Raw genomic sequence first — 20,324 nt, 5'->3', positions numbered from 1 at the left:
TACCTGACCGCCCCTAAAATTTTCTCAACGGATTTAGACGATTCACAAAAATGATCAATTTAAGAAATAAAACGGCGGATTTCCGCGGATCCGCGGAAAATTGCCATGTATGTATAGTGGATTTAAGCCATGGTTGCATCCTTCGTTTTTCTCAAGTTTGCTTTGAACACAGCAGTCAGGCTATGTTGATTCTGTTGGTCCTTCTTGCGCAGAAGTCTCTCTATGGTTTTGTGGAGACATCATTTCGGATGACAACACTTGGTTAGATGACAACACTGGAGACGTTTTATTTTCAGTGTGTTCGCTTGGTCGCTACCACTGTACCGCTGAACTCTCGAGGTGCCTCAGCGCACCGCCGCTGTCAGACGAACACAGAGAGGCTCCACCCGTTTTATTTATGTGGATAGACAGGGTTTGCGTAGCATCTTTTGGCATTTTAGAGTGAGCACCGTAAATGAGAATAGGTGGAATTAGGCGAATTTGTAAATAGTAGGATTATTGTATATAGTTAGACATAAAATGGATGCATTTGGAATGCATCAGTTAACAATGAAATGAAGTCAAAAATGGAAAGTCTCCTCACACCATCCCATAATACTTTGTCATTGGGGCAGCCGTCACAATGTGTGTGTGTGTGTGTGTGTGTGTGGGGGGGGGGGTGTGTGGGTGTGTGTGTGTGTGTGTGTGATGCTGGCAGGAGTCGGTTATGCTGCAGTTCTGCGGCAACAAATTGGACAAGAAGGATTTCTTTGGCAAGTCGGACCCTTTCCTCGTCTTCTACCGCAGTAATGAAGACGGATCGTGAGTTGACAAGCTGCCGCTCGCCTCCGCTGTTGTTCATCTAACGAACACAAGCGCACGCGCGCACAAACACACTAAGACACACACACACATGGACGCTGATCGTTCACGCTCCAGAAAGCTGCCATGTACACTCTATAAACACTAAATGTGTTGTTCTTATATAATCTTCTGTACTGCATGTATATATACAGTATATATAATATATATATATATATATATATATATATATTGCTATATTTATGAATGGAATACGATGATATGGGACAAACCGTTTCCCTGCGCTTCGAGCACATCCACCACAATTTAGATTTGTGCCCAGCGCAAGTCTAGTGCAAAGTGCAGTCCAAATGTACGTATGAGCATGAGGATTTTATTTGAGATTTTCCTACACCCTCGCAGGTATGCGCCATTGTACGTCGTTGTGGGGAGGAAAGGCAGCCACCTTTTTTGTCATCCAATTTAGGTGACTCCCCTCATTCCCTTGAAACTCAGTGCACAGAGGCACAACACACAGTCTGCATGGCATGTGGATGCAGGAGATTGGTGTAGCATGACCTGCCAAAATCACAAATGATGCACAATCTCTCTGTCACCAAATTTTCAGGTTTGTCGGGGGAGCAACATCTCTCTGCCAAATTCTCAAACACGATAACCTAGACTTTCGCCATATGAAAAATTAATTTGAGCTTTGTAATTCATTTTGTGAGCATCATTTTCCATTCCACACATTCAGTAAGTCTTCCCATTTTTCATCTCTAATCTAAAATGAAGTCCAGTTTTTAAATTTCAACACGATGTCCACTCAGTCAGAATAAAACATCGTCATCAAAGTTGTTAAGGTCATCTGTGACATCTGCTTGTCATGATGACCTAGAACTGATTCACTGGCTGAAGATTAAACCATTCATGTCAGAACATAGTCAAAGAAATGTCAGATCCAGTCTTTGGACTGACATTTTAACTGCACCTGTACAGCAGCAAAACCAATGATCTACTGAATCAAACACTGAATTAAATCGATCCTGGAGTGAGGGAATCTGCCCAACTTTTTATTGTGGGGATTTTGTTTAAATCTGCATTTTCTATTGAACACAGAGCAGTGAAATACTATCATTACTGTGTACGAGAAACTGCATCGTGAAAAATGTGTTTTCGTATGTCGAGGTCTTCAACCTTTTTTTCTGCCAAAGCAGCAGGGCTAAACCTTGTTGTCCAAAAATACCAACGCAATTGAGTTTGACCATCAGTAAACTAAAACTAAAACAATTTACAAAACAAAGTTTAACTGCAACCGGAATACAATTATCTGTTGTGATTATGTCTCATCACCTCAGTGAAAGATAATTTCCTGTGTGTAAACAACGCGCGTCAGCCTGTCTCTCGAGATAAAGAGATGAGAGGCAGTGGATGATCATCTTTCACTCCACTCTTATCTATTTTGTGGCACGGCGCAGAGTAGAATACAGAAGTATGCAATTATCATCAATCTGCTAGCTGAACATTATCATGTCATTGGAGGAGTGTAGCAGCACACAACGTTGCATGGCAGATTTACTGGGAGTCGACGGCGTGCTTCATCGGCGGGCTCATGAGGAACTTTTTGGATGCGTGTTTCGAGGGTTGCGATGTGGTTTTATCCTGATGATGGGTCGTCCTCCGTGATGGTGGATAATTGCTGTATTTTAGTACGGTCTGAAAGAGGATATATTTCAATGCCTGCTTTCACTGCACATCCAACTATCTGAAACCCACTGGCAGCCTCTCCTGCTCCCTTAAGGGAGGTCTCATTTGCACAAATGGTTTTATGGTTCCTGTTAACAGCCAGATATACTACTTCATCCGCCAATAATTGACTGCCATTGCCCACAGCGGTGCTTTTTAATGCAGCGTGATGGTGTTTAATGGCAGATAATAGAATGCTAGTATGTGAAACCAGGTCAGCTTAGCATGTCGTATCCACCTTGTTGTTGTTAACATGGTGCCGTGGCGGCACTGCAGATTAATGAGTTTGCAGTGGAGGTTGCCCATTTTGTACAACAAGACAGCCTGATGTCATGTGTCACAATTAACTACTTTTATGACCTCCCTTAAATGTTATTTGGCTGGATTTACGTTATGTGCAGTATGTATCATTTCCCAGTGGATGACTGAAGCCCTATTTACATCAAGCACTCTGGAGTGCTTCAGATGACAAGACATTTTTCACATTTCCGTTCTAAAGGGTCCCAAATTATCACACCCGTCCAACTTTTCAACACTCTTTGCTTCGAGTTTCGTCAGAACGTGACGATAAGAATGTGTAGTGTGGAGCTTGACAGACATACTGGTGTCGACTCATTGGTCACAAGGGAACATCACATCTCTCTTACAATTGGAATAAAACGAACAAAAGGGAGAAAATGAAAAGTGTCATTTAAAAACTACAATGGTCTGCACATTGATGGACAATAGAGAACAACAACAACAACAATACATAATTTTCCAGACAAAAATAAAGACCCAGGCGTCCCGGTGGTTGACTGATAGCACGTCGACCTCACTGTGCAGAGGTGCAGGGTTCGATTCCTGCTCCGGGCTATCCTGTGTGGCGTTAGCATGTTCTCCCCATGCCCGTGGGTTTTATTCGGGTACTCCGGTTTTCTCCCACATTCCAAAAACATGCGTGGCAGGTTAATGGAACACTCAAAACTGTCCCAAGGTGTGAGGGTGAGTGTTAGATGGTTGTTCGTCTATGTGTGCCCTACAATTGGCTTGCGACCAGTTTCAGGGTGTCCCATGCCTATTGCCCGAAGGCGGCTGGGATAGTCTCCAGCATGCCTCGCGACCCTTGTGAGGATAAGCGGGTCAGAAAATAGATGGATGGATGGACAATAAAGACCAAATGGAGATGTACTGAACCGTGGGGCTCACTCTAATTCACTTGAATGGACCCGGTAATGCTGACAAAAATTTCTAACACAAGCTTCAATATTTCCTCCACATGTTCATACTAAATTGTAAATATGTCATGGTGTGCTTATTTTTCCCAGGGGCTGGCTTTCGACCCCAAAATATATGAAAATCCAGAGACAAATAAAAGTGCCACCTGATTGAATTGTCAAGGAACAAGATGAAATGGTAGGCTGGCTCAATTGTTCCTTCCTTTTGCCCTGTTTCACAGGATTTGCTACACTTGGTTATGACCTTATTGTTTTCAGGTTGTTTGTGTCTTATTAAAAAAATAAATAAATAAAACTTGATTTTACATGTGGCAAAATATGGGAACTATGCTGGTCAAGTTAAATTTAACACAATTCACATTGGTGCACAAACATAAGTCCATAAGTCTTAGTTGTCGCATCTCATTCTGACAGCCATTATTAAAATATGGTTTGTTGTTGTTGTTTTTTCCCTTTTTTTTTAAGTTGGGAGGGGGTCATCAAGTGAGGTTTTTGGTGGGGTATATAATCTGAGTAGTTCCAAGAAAAAGTCATTCAATGGGGAAGCAAATACTTTGGTGCTTGCAGAAGACAATTCAGTATGTACAAACGCGAGGTTTTTGAATGATTTATTTTGTTTTTCCATTCTTCGGATATTCCTACTTGTGTCATTCATTTCCTTAATAATGCCATGGAACCTTTAAGGGTGACCACTGATCGAAACAGTTTGTCCCAGAGCAAATTATAAAAGTAGAAAGTATCCTTTCAAGAGTCAATCGATGACTTCTATTTTTAAAACCAGTATCTTAAACACCATTCTGTACTGTGTAAGTCACACCGTACCACTCAATTTAAACAAAGTTAAAAGTGAAACATTCTGTTTTACTTTGATAACAAGTGGCAATTGCTATGGCGACCCTCCTTCCAGAAGTATTGTGTTGTTCGTACAGAGCTATTGCATATTTTACACTCTGTCATCCTTCCATTCTTCTTCTTTAAACACTCCTTGTTGAGGCTGGTTCTTTGTTTAGACTGAGTGTCAAAATAATCAGTCCAAAATAAAATTAAAAGCAAAACACACACAGTTAAAGCCTTGACAATTGCTGGACTCACCTCTCACATTGTGGTTCCACTGGAATGCGATGCAGAGGCAATGACTGTAAGCTATGAATATATAGCATACCATTTGTATATTTTTCTTGAAAATAACCGCCATTAAAATAACCATAATGCCCACCATTTTTGCAAAAAAAAAAAAAAAAAAAAAAAATCATTGCAATGCAATACTCTCACTGTGTTTTGTTCATCATCCAAAACTCAGTGACATTGATTGCTTTTTTTTTTTTTAACAATACATCAAGGTTTTTTCTTGGCACGGGTGATAATGTGATGTCAGCTTTTAGAGAAAATCCATCCATCCATTTTCTAAACCGCTTTATCCTTACAAGGGTCACGGGGGGTGCTGGAGCCAATCTCAGCTCTCTTCGGGCAGTAGGCGGGGGACACCCTGAACCGGCTGCCAGCCAATTGCAGGGCACGCAGAGACGAACAACCATCCGCGCTCACACTCACACCTAGAAACCGGGGTACCCGGAGAAAACCCACGCAGGCCTGGGGAGAACATGCAAACTCCACACAGGGAGGCCGGAGCTGGAATTGAACCCGGTACCTCTGCACTGTGAGGTCGACACGCTAACCCTTGGACTCAGAGAAAATCATGAGAATGAATTAACTCGATGCTACCCGAAAACTGATCACAGCAATGCTGGGCATGTTTATTTACCTCCGGCTGCAGTTGGTGACAAAAGTACACTTCTAACAAGATACTCTGCAGCACCAGGTCATCTTCGATGCTGAACACCTCTAAAGGCATTCCCGTTAATACAAAAACAAATCTATAGTTTAAAGTTGACCAATTAACAGCAGAGCATTGACCGAGTCTGTGTGCTAACTATGTTGATGTGAGCATTTAATGTCATTAAAGGGATCATCCAGCTGGGATAGTCCATTTTCACGAACAGCTCAATTTATGGATTTTTTTTTTTTATTAATTAGGAAAATAATTTTAGCTTGATATCATTAAGTAACTAACGCCGTTAAAAACGCCCATTGGAAATAAGCAAAATGACCACACCCCCCTCCCTTCATATCTTGGTGGAAGTCACGACTGAGACCATTTAAAATCATTGTAAATACATCACTGATATTGTCAAAATAACGAGGATCAATCGGTCTCAAGATGTATCTGATATGTGTGCTCTCTCTACTGAGGCCCTATTCAACCTCTGAAAATATCACAAAACGATTAACCTTTCTATGGCCAAGGGCAAAAGATGAGCAGCTTCCATCCAGTTTACATGCAGTGTCTGTCAAATATGTTTGTTTTCTTTGACCAATATACAGAAACACAATTCCAAGGGATTTGCAAACCACAGTATGACTTGATAATACAAAGCAACAACTTATATTGAACGGACTAGAAATGCTAGTAAAAAATTGTGCTGGTGCTTTGACAGATGTTCGATTATGTGCCAGATGGTGAATATGACAACAACAGTAGTCTGGCAATAATACGGCATCACCTGTGAGCTCGGATTTGAGGTGCAGCTCCGTGAGGAAAATGTGTGTTCAGATAAAATTAGAATGCCGATAATATTAAAAAGCTTGACCAAAACAGACTGGTTGTTTAGCGCCCGAACCCCACGGGTCTCTGCACAGACATGGCTCAGATATGCTCTGTAGACTCCAAATGAACCAATTAGTACCTCCAACAAGGTTTCCATTTGTTTGTTTGTTTTACACACAATGAGGATACAATACTTTTTACTTTTTGGCATATTTGAAGAAAGAAATGGGGACCTGAAACTGTACAATTTGGAGTTGTGTGTGTGTGTGTACACACACACACATACACGCACACACACACGCACACACAAACACACACACACACACACACCCACCCAACCCACACACACACACACACACACACACACACACACACACACACACACACACACACTGGTCTGGTCTATACTTGGTCTGTCTGGTGTATCAATCAAGGTAGTCTCCTCCCAATCTTGGGGCGTTACAACTTGTGCTAAAAGTCCTCACCCCCCCTAAAAAAGAAAAAAATCACGGGAATTTTTCAGGGGTGATGAATTTTAGCGCTGACATAATTTTTACTTGCAGACCTATTACCAATTATTAAAGTGCTTAGCCCAATCAAATGTTCCTTTCATATGTAAAGTTTGAATGAATAAAAAGAGTTCGATTCATTAATAAAATGAGATCTATTCATCATCATCATCCAAGTTATAAATCAACAGTTTCTAAACACATTTTTTCATCTTATCACAAATTGAGCCCGATGTTGACCTGATAAAAGTGGAACACTCTGACCCAGAACTAATTCCTTGGGTCAAGCAGAGGTTATATTTGTTGCTATGGAAACAGTAGGTCAGAATGACACTCGGGGCGGGGGAGGTGGTTTGGAGAACAAGTACATGTTGTAACCAGGGGCAACAGAGTCGTGTTTGGTGTTGTGGGTTAATGCACGCTGATCTGAAGAGAAGTACAAAGTAAATGGTGCTCAACATAAAAAGCAAATACATTATGAGGTTGGTATTAGCTTAGACTTTTATGCATTCTATGTTGACCTCCTTCACTCCTAATCCTTATTGTCCTACTGAAATTTAGATATTTAGTCAAAACAACGAAACAAATAAATAAAGGTGTCACTCTTGGGTGCGAGAGATTGAATTATTTATTCCATGCACATCACACACAAAAATTCAGACACACCCAGCAAAGCCATGTAGCTAATGATGGCATGTAAATGTCATGTCTTAAGTCCCCCTGGTGCTTTCATCTCATAACAGAAGACCCCCACACTTCTAAAAATATACTCTGCGGGTGTGCAGAGCTTCTAAGCAGAGCACACCCATTCTCCGCTGAGTGGAAGTTCCCAACCGTTAACTCATTAGGAAAGAAGAGGTGTGGAATCGACAGCTGCAGCCAGATTCTGTTCCGAGATGGAGAAAAAAAAAAAAAAAACCACTGAGCGGGTCTCTGATCATCAAGGACTGCCAATCAACCACTGGAGCTTTGCTCACCATGGCAACCCTGCTGGTGGTGACACTGACACGCCTCACTTTTCAAGCACTGAAGTAGGTACTTCCTCAGACACTTCCTCCGTTTCAATGACGACGATTTTTGAACCACAAGAACACTTCCTAGAGCTGGCCGCCTGGCTAAACTAAACGATCAGGGGAGCCTTCTCCTTCCATAGTCAGGGAAGTGACCAAGATTCCAATGGTTATTGTGACATGGCTTTGTGGAAAGAGAACCTTCCTGGAAGAAAACCATCTCTGCAGCCATCCACCAAACAGTGGCCAGACAGAAGTCACTCCTGAGTAAAACGCCAAGTGGTCGGAGTTTACCGAAAGGCACGTGAGAAACTCCCACACCATCAGAGACAAAAGTCTCCGGGCCAAAGAGGCAAGGATTATTATTTTTTGCCTCTTTGGTGTAAATGCCAGGCACTGCTCATTATTGGCCATTGTCACAGTGAATTAGCATCATGGCGTGGGAATGTTTTGGGTTTTTTTGGGGTTTTTTTAGTGGCAGGAATGGGGAGTCTCCCAATCAGGAATGAAGGACAGCAGAATTCAACAATGTACAGACATATGCTAATTTAAAACCTAGTCCAGTGCTCCTAACTTCAGGCTGCACTGAAAAAAAAGTTATTTGCATTCACTTAATTTGAACATCCACTGTACATTGGCTTCGTGCAATTAAAATGTGCTACACTGGTGTAATTTAGGGAAGAGAAGTAGGGATTGTTTTTAAAAAAATGTAAATTTTCCAGATTATAATCATGTGCAACTGAGATACATGTTTAAATTAAGAAAATTACAAGGGTTGTGTTTTTCAGTTTGGGGGAACAGTTCGTCCTTCAGCAGGACACCCATCGACATTGTTTTAAGTATGAAGTGCTGAAATTGCACATGAAGTGGTACTTGCACATGATGTGGTACTGTTGCCTTCTTCAAGCCGGGATCTTCAACTCTCATTGTACTGGTTTGCGGCTCAGTGTGAAGCGGCTGGGATGAAATCACTACCTCCAAATCTGAGACAAAGGTCCTCAGTCGTAAAATGGTGGCGTGCCCTCTCCAGGTCAGAAATGAGATTCTGCCCCAAGTTAAGCAGTTCAACTATCTTGGTGTCTCGTTCACGAGGGAGGGCAGGATGGAGCCAGAGATCAACAAGTGGATCAGTACCGCAATCTGCTGTGATGCGGGCTCTGTATCGTTCCGTCGTGGTGAAGAAGGAGCTGAGCCGAAACGGTCGATCTACGTTCCTACCTTCACGTTTGGTCACGAGCTGTGAGTCGTGACTGAAAGAATAAGATCCCGGATACAAGCCGCCGAAATGACCTTTCGCCGGAGGATGTCTGGGCTCTCCCTTAGAGATAAGGTGAGAGGCTCGATCATCAGGGAGGGGCTCAAAGTCGAGCCACAGCTCCTTCGCATTGAGAGTAGACAGATACGGTGGCTTGGGCATCTAGTCAGAATGCCACCTGGACGCCTCCCTGGGGAGGTGTTACGGGCATGTCCCATCTGGAAGAGGCCTGAGGATGACCCAGGACACGCTGGGCAGACTATGTCTCCCAGCTGGCTTGAGAATCCCTTGGAATCCGCGAGGAGGAGCTGGACGATGAGGCCTGAGTGAGGGAAGTCTAGGTTTCCCTGCTGAAGCTGTTGCCCCCCCGACTCGACATCGGAAGAAAATGGATGAATGAATGAATCAATGAATATGATACATTTGCATTTAATATTTAGGACCTTTTTATTTTTAAACATTGATGGCAGTCTGTTTTTTTTTTTTTTTTTTAACTTTATGTACAGTTCATTTTAATTGAAACATTATCTCAGTTCATTTTTTTCTGTATTTTTCTGTTTTCACAGTGACATACGATATTTTTAAACCTACTTTTAGGTATAAAAACCTCTATTTTTATTGATACTAAACTACTGTATTTTAATGTTGATTGTCACAATGCCGAGCTAAACATTATTTCGGTTGTACTTGAGGTGAAAAGTTTGTTTTAGTTAATATAATATTGAGTAGAAGTTAACTTTTTGTTTATTGAGTGCATTGCATGTATCTATAATAACAACCATCAAACTAATCGTGATAACATCACTTCAATGCATACAGATCTCTGTATTAATTATGTACAACACTCATGCTTGTGTTACTGCCACACCAGGAAGCAGCTCCACACTGTCAACTACAATGCTGTGTTTCTGTCCAATCTTGACAGCAAAGATAAACAAGCCTCCCGAAAACCCTTCTGCTCACTGTCATTACGCCAAACATAATTACAATGATTAGCAGACGGTGGATGAGTCACAGGACACAGGAGGGCGAGGAATTAAAAACCCATTCGCTGATTGAAAGTCTGAAATTAATCAATTTTATTGTATACGAAGTCAAACTGTATCAGAAGGTCACGGTCTGTCACTCAAATAAAACGCCATGCAACATGCAGCTCAAAAGCGCTCTGCATTTTGTTTTGTACAGTATATGTCCCCAAATTACTTGGTAATTACCAAACATGGGATCAACTTGGATTGTATTGACCTTCATTTTAGTAGGAATTACAATATTATTGTCAGAATTATGCCTGTTTACAATGTATTAAAGGCAGGCAGTCAAATTTCATGATGAATTTAAATTGCCCCCAAAAATTCTTTGATGTAGAAGTATTTATAATATATCAAAGGTATATCACAGAAGAGGAGGGACATAATAATAACTGCCGTAAATACATCCTATATACTGTACAAGCAGCTTGCATCCTGTATAATAGTGGCCCACGTATCCATTACGATACATACGATGGCGGTGCGGGCACCCGCAGCGGCTCCTCTTGTCTGGTTGAGACAAGAGGAGCCGTTTAGTCGCTAATAACTAGCTGGCAGCCACCGGATGAAAGCAGCAATCAATCCTGTCATCTTTTGATCAGTCACATTTGCAAATAGCAATGATGCGAACGCCGTTTGTAGGATCACAACTTATAAATGACGATGTTTACAGTATACAGCGTATTTATTATTCCTGATTGGTCAATTTCTTAGTAGTTTGCTGTATTATTTTAGATTATCCGACATATGTGGTACTGTTGAATAAAACTGAAATGAATGGGGGAAAAAAATGTATGCCAATAAAATGTTAGCCTCAAATTATCGTTGCTGTCAATAGCCGTGCTTTAAAACTGGCAATTTTAAAAGAATGGGAAAAAAAAATGGTTGTCAGTGTAAACATACCGCAGTCAATCATGGGGTACGTTGACAGACGGTGAGTTGGAACCAAACCCACACTGTCAGCAAGGATAGGCTCCAGCTCCCCATGACCCTGAACAGGATACTTGACATAGCAAATGGATGGATGTACTGTGATGACTTTCAGTCAGCAGCCATTGAAAAATTGAAGTCAATATAGTGAACTATTTAAGCATTGTGTGGAATTCCCCTTTAGTTTTTTTGTTTGTTTGTTTGTTTTTAAGTTTGTTTCTGCAAGTAGAAACACTAAATTAGGTGGGGCTGCCAACTTAATATTTCATAGTTCAGGGCTACTGCAACACTCCACGGAGCATAACAATGCCTTTAAAGTCAGATTACTACAGACACAAGGTACACATGCACTCACACACTCCATATACCGAGTCACGCAAACCATCTTGAATACACTGATGCATTACGCTTCGATTACCGACTAGCACAAATAAAAATGTCTACCGAGGCATGTTGTGTGCATTTGATGAAAGCGGGGATGCATAATATAGAGGCTCATTGTAAAATGAGCCAGTGGTTCTAAGACTGAATGTAAAGCCATTCTGTCCAATGAAATCATCGTCATTTCCTTGGATTCTCTTGCTCATTTTCTTTGTTGCTGTTGTTGTCACTTCCTTGCTTCCCCACATATCCCTTTGTCTGGCGCCCTAAAATATGCACCTTTCTCTCTTTCCATGTCCCTCTCATTAAAACGGTTCCCCCGGTCTTCTCCCAAGAGAGGCAGGATAAAATTAGCTTCTCTTCAACTTGCACTTGCTGGTTCCTTTCCCTTCCTTTCCAGTCTGCTTTCCATACATCAAAGTTTCCTTATAATTATCATCTTTCCTCACAGTATCAACCAAATCCCTACTCTTTTCACGTAGTTTTTTTCTGCACTAATAGTCGAAAGACTCGAGATGTCTAGTGAGGAACCAATCAAACCACAGCAGGGTTGGAAGGGTGCTCCAGCTTTAGAACAGCTGCTCCAGAGAAGATAAGAGCAGTGGCAAATCTGCATCAGGTGCAAGTATATCACATGTGCCATTTTCTTTCTGTCCATCCAATATATATTTTCATGATTCATTTGACCATTTAATCAAAATGTGCTCTGTGATTGACAGGTGACCTGTCCAGCGCGTAGTACTGTATTTTCCGGACTATAAGTTGCAGTTTTTTTCATAGTTGGCCGGGGGTGCGACTTATACTCTGGTGCGACTTCTGTGTGAAATGATTAACACATTATATCATTTCACATGTTATTTTCACATTAAAATGCAAGAGGGTGCTCGGGGCCTGCGTTCATACTTTCAACATTGGCGGTAAATGATAAAAACAACTGATGATGACTCTGACCTCAGCGACGTAGAAGAGGAAGCGCCGCATTTCTACCTGCGGTGTTCGCGGAGTTCTTTAAAAGTGACACGGAGGATTAAGATTTCATTGTATTTAATGATTTGGGATGACACTGATGGTTTGGTAAACCTGTGAGCATGTTCTTGATGCTATAATTATCTGAATAACTAACACGTTGCGTGAACATACCAGGCACATTCTCAGTTCGTTGTTGATCTGTCCTGTAACGTTAGCATATCGTACACTTATCCATCCTGTTGTTCTCTATTTTTAGTTTTATTTGCCTTTCAAGATGACATATCTGTTCTTGGTGTTGAATTTTATCAAATAAATTTCCCCCAAAAATGCGACTTATACTCCAGTGCGACTTATGTATGGTTTTTTTTTTCCACTTTATGATGCATTTTATAGCTGATGTGACTTATACTCAGGACTGATTTATAGTCCGGAAAATGCGGTATGTGTTTTCCCCAAGATCAGCTGGAATATGATGCATTCGAAAATGGATTGATGGGTTTGGATTTACTTGGTTGAGTGTCTGTATGACTTCCTGGTCCTGCTGGCTCTCTCTCCAGGGTCCCCAGTTTGTCATTCAGCAGCCCAGGCATGACTGACATACAGCTTAGCAGCTTTTTCACTGGCCCATGAGGCAGTTAGGATTGCGCCCTATGAACTCCGAGGGTCATGACCAGGAAAATGAATCATGGCATTTTTCTGTTCCTATCTCTGAAAGCCAAATTGTGTGCTGTCAAGTTTTATAATGAATCAACTATTTATGTTTTTTAGGTTGTTGCATAATTTAGCATTGCCATTTGAAGCCATGTTAGAATTAAGAAGAAGAAAAAACATGAGAAAATAAGAGTTTTCAGTTTCAGTTTCACTCATGATGTACTGGTTCACTCGCCGAACTTCCGAGCTTGCAGCGTGGGTGTTCAGTTCTTACTCAGTCACGATGCGTATGTGAGTGTTCAGTGACCTGTGATTGACTGGCGACCAGTCCAGGTGTGATTTGCTTTTTGTCCAACATCAGCTTCGATAGCCTTCATCCTTCTGCGACCCTGAACAGGATAAGTGTTGTAGATAATGGAAGGATAGTGTTTTTTTCTTCTTACATAAACATCACTAGATAAGAGTGAAGTGCAAAATGTGAATCTATTTGAACAGGCATGGTGTGAGGATAGGTGAGTAAGTGATTTTAGCATTTTAAATGCTGATACTACTTTGTCGTCAAGAAAAAAAAAAAAATCATCCCCCAGAAAGCCAGGCAATCACAGGATGTTAAGAGTTCATTTAAATGAAGGAGTTGAAAAACAATACGGTATTAGTTGTTTGTGGTTTGCGGGCTGATTTTAAATGACGTAATTGATTGAGATGTGTGCACCATTCACATCTCAGAATGTTTCAGTGCAGTGAAACACCATTGAAAAACACAAATAGGACAATATTAAATACAAAATTAATCTCTGACAGTGTCAACATCATTGACGATTAATCATTTTCTCAGGACAGAATTTAAATTACCGCTCTTTTGTTAAGTTTTGTCAGACCTCTGCTCACCGGCAGCTACACTGTACACTAAACTGAGACAGTGTTTAATACTCAGTAAATACAGTATATTTTTGACCAAAAAGTCATTTATAGCAGGCACGTGAACTGGACAAAATGTACATATGTCTTTAAAGGCGCTTAAACAACAGTCACTTAGAAAGAGACAAAGAAATTAAAAATAATTAATATAATATAACGTACTGTAAAATATATATCTAGCCATCTCTTTTAGATGATCAGCAAATAAATGTAGCAGCCTTGACATGCTGACGCGCACGCGTTAGTGAGTGGAGGACAGAGACATTAGGAGTGAAGGAGGAGTGAAGACAACATACTCCACCGTTACAATATTGCATCTTTGGAATGTTGTGCAGGTCTCGATTAATTTCTCTTGAATCTCATCAACATCCTCCATGTTCTCTTCGATGAAATATGATTCGTCCTCATCTTTAATGTTTATATAAATGTGATTTGTTCACAAGATTGAGGGGTCTGACTGTTTTAAGCACAGTTAAATTTTGAACCCTCTTTATTCCAGGGTACACGCGTCAATTCCAGTTAATTTCAATGGAACACTTGAAACTTTTAAAATTAAAAACAATAACTGAGAGCTCCGCAACATTTGTCACCACTGCCATCCAGGTGATAGTGAACCCACAGCCACACGCAGATAACAGCACTGTCTACTCTAGGCACAAAACGCAGGGATTCCCAAATGGTGGCTCAAACCAAAAAGTAGGTTGTGGTACCATTTTAAGTGGGTCGCGTGTACAGGTAGTAAAAATTACACAGGCCCTCAGGTTACTTTTAGAGTTAGGCCTCATACATTAATAATTTGGGAGTGGAAATTGAGCTGATTTTTTTTTTTTTCTATTAATGTGGCCTTCCAGTTGCTGGCTCGCCACCTTCTCCGATCTATTTCCACCCTTGCACAGTTAAAACCAGGTAAGACCAAGTTGGTACACATACTCACATTTTTAGGCTCTATACATAAATAAATAAATAAATAGATAGATAGATAGATAGATAGATAGATAGATAGATAGATAGATAGATAGATAGATAGATAGATAGATAGATAGACAGACAGATAGGGAGAGAGAGAGAGATGTAGATAGATTTATTTCGTTCAGACGGCAATGAATACCCATATACCTACCAGAATATATTGCAAATATACAACAAATAGCTGTATATTTACGTTCTATGTGTACTATGGATATTTGTTGCGCAATTAATTATTTTCTCATTTCCATTTTCTTTGAGGTTTTAAGGAGATTCATGAAGAAGGAAATCAAATATCACACCTCCCAATTCAGACACCCTGTCACCTTTCCCATGGAATTACAATAGGCCTAAACATCCATCTATTACTGTACACTATGCCCGATAATCCCCAACCTGCTTCAGCCTCAAGCCATTTAATTATCACTGTCATTTCATTATTATTCATGTATATTCATGTATCCCTTTGTTTTGTTGTTTCCTGTGACACATTTGTGTCTATTTTCATTTCTATGCAATTTTTCCCCTCAAAGTACAGAGACAAATGATAAATTTGACTCTAAATCTAAAATGCTGCTAGTAAATTCAACATCTACTCACCATCTTTATCAGCTCTTCTGAAGATCTGTGGACACAAAATGAATGTGAGTCAGTATCAATGAAATCTGTTGTCATAGTTAATTCTTGTACTCTATAACATTATCCATTCATTCATTCTTTCTCCGAAACACTTATCCTCACATAAATCGCGGGCATGCTTTGGGCAGAAGGCACGGTACACCATAAACCGGTTGCCAGGAAAATACAGAGAAAAAGACCTTTTTGGAAAAGCATGAATTTCAAGTATGGCACCACTGTTTTTTGCTTTTCTGACATCTCAAACATCGAAATAAGAGTTTCCTTCTACAAACCTAAACAACACCACAAAGGGGCTTTTGGTAGCAAAAATATTTATTTGCACTTTATTGCACTGATGAAATGAACTATGAAGAGAAGTGAAACAATTGGTTCAGTGAGCATGTGCATGTGTGTATTAGCACGTGTAAGTCCACTGTACTTGGACCTGTGCATGTGCGCATGCATGCGAATCCATGTGTGTCCCCTTACCCCTTCATCCTGCAATTTATACATATCTATATTTTGTGTACGTGTGCGTGTGTGTGTGTGTGTGTGTGTGTGTGTGTGTGTGTGTGTGTGTTATAAAATGAAGTAATTGCCCTGATAGAAGGGCATACACCATGTCTTACACCACATTCTGATTTCACTTCGCTTGCCTTTGCGAAGGCACGTGCGCTGAGGTGTGGCTTTTGCATGAGGCAGACGATGTTCTGAGCCTCTTTGATGGCTGCTTCATACTTTTGCCCGGAAGAAAAGCGTCTTGCTGCTTTCAGCAACTCCATCTCCCTCATCATGGTGGAAGATTTTTTTTTTTTTTTACCCAAAAGCAATTCTCATGGGTTAATTGTTTTGATTTCTCCATGGCTACTGGTTCGAATGTTGCTACAGATGACTGCGCTACTCCACAACTCCACCCATGCATCCCTCCCTCTCTACTTCTGCTTGTTCTGCAGCATGATCCTGGCTGGTGCCTTACACCCGCTGCCATCCGATGGACAGATTTTAAAAGATTTATAATGCAGACAAGCCTGCTCCTGAGTCAGAGGCTGCATCAGACCCTTCTGTACTCTAAGACGCCATAAAAAGGAAAAGACATCTCAATACGTCATGGGTTTGCGGTTGTAGAGGCTTTTCTTGATGTATTTGGACGTCACGGGGAATAAAAGAGTTAAGCATCAGCAGCTCGTATTGTGGATGGATGGCAAAACTTATTTTATTGTTTATATGCCCGACTGGTTCACAAATCCTCTTCATAATTCAGAGGTCATGAGTTTATAGCCGGGCTTTTTTTTTCTGTGTGGAGTTTGTATGTTCTCACTGAGGCTTTTGTCCAATTACCACGGAATCTTCTCACATTCCAAAAACATGCCTGTTATGTTGACTGAATCTTCTAAATTGTCCTGAATGTGAGTGTGAACAGTCGCTTGTCTTTATTTATCTATAATGTATGTGCCCAGCCATTCGATAACAACTGTCCTCGCGTGTAAGGACAAGCGGTAGGTAGAAAACAGATGAATGGATGTTTACATGCTTAGGCCAGGTCCTTTTGAAGTAAGAGGGCTACAAAGCATCACTTATTTGACTACACGTGTGTATTGCTGTCTTGATCCTATAATGTTTCTTTTGGTAAGTCTCACATGAACACTGCTGCTAGTAAGAGTCCATGTTTAATTCAAATGTAAAATTTCCGCTCTAATTTCAAACTGTAAATCCAAGCGTTCCATTCAAGTTCAACCTTTCGAAAACACAATGGGCTGCCTGGTAAATATCACAATTCTGTCAAATAAAATTTGTAGTTGTCATTCCTTTCTAGAAAACTGCATCTGCTGGTGTGTCTGTGTGATAATAGCAAAGCAAGCCAAACGATCAGACAGTGACACCCGCTAAAGACAAGCTTCAGTCTAGTTATCCACTGATGTTCATCGTGTATCTGTGTGAAAATCAGTCTGGCACACATATTGACAATGCTAATTCATTTATTCAATTATAAAGCATGGAGAACAGCGATTGAACTGGCCCACCGATTAAAAAAAAAAAAAAAAGGCACCATGACCGCTGGTGTCATGAGGCTTTGCTCATCATCTGCGCTTAGATGTTGTATGCAGGAGATCTTTACCGAACACTATCAACTGTGTGTTTGACTTGGCTTGGTCGGTCTGCTATTCACAACCCCCCGCACTCACATTCAAACACATGCAATCACACCAAAGAATATTAACACATTTTAAGTGAAAGTTTACATGTTGGTGTGTCATTAGTTCTCTTACAAATTTAGCTTTTCAATTTTTGTATTCACAAATGTTAACACAATATTTATGTTTGAATGCAAACACACAATTGCATGGGCTTCACACAGAAATAGTAGATTCATAGAATCCATTCACATTTCCTAAAGTAAAAGATACAAACTTTGTGTAAGTAAGACGCTTGAAATGGTGAGAATATAACAAATCAATATTGTATACTTTGTGGGAATAATTGTGGCATTTGGATGCTCCACCTGTGTTGGTGAGGCATTTCTCTTGGGTATCCCGTTTTGTTTTGTTTTTCATTCCATAAATATACATGATAGGTTTATTGAAAATTGTAAATTGTCCAAAGATGTGACAGTGACTGCAATGGTTACTTAAACTGTTCATAATTTGGGATTGACTGGAGAACAGCCCAGGCCAGGGTGATCCATCCTTTTGGCCCAAAGTCAGATGGGTTAGGTTTCGGGCCTCAACCACGGACCCTAATGCGGACAACCAGATTAGAAAAGAGAAGAATGGATGACAAAAATAACATTATGACCTTCTTCTTGTTCTGCTTCATGTACTATAAAAAGCGGGAAGCTAAACAAGCAAACAAAACATGTTTTGTAATTCCATATTTTGGTGACTCGCTCCACCGGCTGATGGAAAATGTACCTCGCCTTCAGACTCGACTTCCACTTTTCCTTTTCTTTTGAAGACAAGAGATAACTAAATGAGATCATAAAGCCAACTGTCATTCAGGCATCCATCAGTTTTTATACAGCGCTTAAACTCTTCAAGGTCCAATTGCCGTAAACTAACCAATTGCAGTAAACTAAGTCGGTGACAGAGGATGACATGGGAGTGGATTTTCACTCCCATCCCGTCCATATTCCAAAAAAAAAAAAATCATCCTGTCCCAGTCCTGGACCATTCAAATTTTCATATGTAATAAATAACAGATATTGTAAGCATTTTCTTGTGACCAAATCCCTCAATAAAGTCACTTAAACAATAGTTGAATAGAGTAATCCCTCGTTTATTGTGGGGGTTACGTTCCAAAAAGAACCCGTGATAAGTGAAATCCGTGAAGTGTCATCTTTATTTTTTGCAATTATTACGCATATGATACAATACTGCATTGAATGAAACCAAAGACGAAAACTTTTTTTTCAGGTAGGCCCAATCATTTAAAAAAAAAAAAAAAAAAAAAAAAAACATTTCCTTCCAAACAACTGAGAGTTTTTAGAACTACTGTAGAGAACAGGGGTGCCCAAACTTTTTGGACCTTAGATCTACTTTTCGATATACCACCCTTCCGGAATCGACCCTTACCGCGCATACACGCACGCACGCACGCACACACACACGCACACGCACGCACGCACGCCATGATGAGAAACAGCCTGATACGGAGGCATGAGATTCACTTTTGCAGCCTGTTAACTATCGTAGTTCACACGTACCGTTTTAAAGTGCTGCCCTGGGCCCTCTAGATTCCTATTCTTTGCCCGTGCCCTCGGTGAATTGTACACGAAGCAAACTCTGAATGAGAATAATGACGATAAAAGATATAGCGCAAGCTGCAATTGCAGACTGCTGAGCGCTAACAACTTCCGGTGACGTAATCACGTGACACCGTACGTTAATGATTTACCTGGTTTATTTTATTTTATTTTTTAAATATTTTTTGTGAAAATGACACTGATTGGATGATTAGGGTGCAGCGGACATTAACACAAAAAATATATTACTAACATTTACAAAGACACACAAATGGTTGTTTTTTTTCTCTCTACGAAGCGTCCAATGGCTCGACGGACATTCAAATAAACAAACGTTTCCTCGAATGCTTTACTTGTTATCATGCTAAAAACACCCACGGGACCAACTTTTAAGCCAGCCACGGGACGCTTCGTAGTCCTCGATGGCCATAGTTATCTCTCGAAGGCTAAAAACCTTATGATAACTGGAGCGCTTCTCTCTCATTAGCGCTCCAGTTAGCGTAAGGTTTTTAGCCTTCGATTGCTAACTATGGCCATCGAGGACTACGAAGTGTCCCGTAGCTGGCTTAAAAGTTCATTGCATGCCAGGAAGTATTTGTTATTGTTAGATTCAGACGAGGATGGACGTTGCATTGCTAAAATGGCTCCAAAACGGACCTTTTGATGTCAAGCAACTCAGACAAGAAGAGCTCTGATGCTGGAAGAGAGGGTAAAAGTGATCAAAATGAAAGACGGAGCAAGCAAAAGAAAAGACATTATCCAAGAAATTGATGTCAGTGAAAGTGAATGCTGATCGTAAATTTTGCAATTTCTTTCCCTTTTTTTCTTTCTACACTGACAACATGAAGTGCCAAATAAGTGTGTGCTCATACTTATGCACTATTGGAATAAAAATAGAGTACACATACGTTTGTGTGTGCGTGTACACATACGTTTGTGTGAGTGGGTGTGTGTGTGTTCTTGCTGCAAACATGATTTCGTTGTAGAGGAGTTTCACTGTAC

The 20,324-nt window shown here is 40.6% G+C and overlaps 1 protein-coding gene across 1 annotated transcript in view; it reads right to left on the bottom strand.

Moving 5' to 3' along the window:
• The window catches only part of necab2 (N-terminal EF-hand calcium binding protein 2), a 111,531-nt gene that overhangs the window by 82,204 nt on the left and 9,003 nt on the right, over positions 1-20,324 (bottom strand). The window contains exon 2 of the mRNA XM_019894239.1: positions 15,566-15,590. Within this exon, the coding sequence (XP_019749798.1) occupies positions 15,566-15,590 (25 nt within the window). The remainder of the gene's footprint in view (positions 1-15,565; positions 15,591-20,324) is intronic.

The sequence above is a fragment of the Hippocampus comes genome, unplaced genomic scaffold (assembly GCF_001891065.2).
Source record: "Hippocampus comes isolate QL1 unplaced genomic scaffold, H_comes_QL1_v1.1 scaffold104, whole genome shotgun sequence".
NCBI classification, from domain to species: domain Eukaryota; kingdom Metazoa; phylum Chordata; class Actinopteri; order Syngnathiformes; family Syngnathidae; genus Hippocampus; species Hippocampus comes.
Note: the sequence above shows the minus strand (reverse complement) of the source record. Positions and strands in the feature narration are given on the sequence as shown.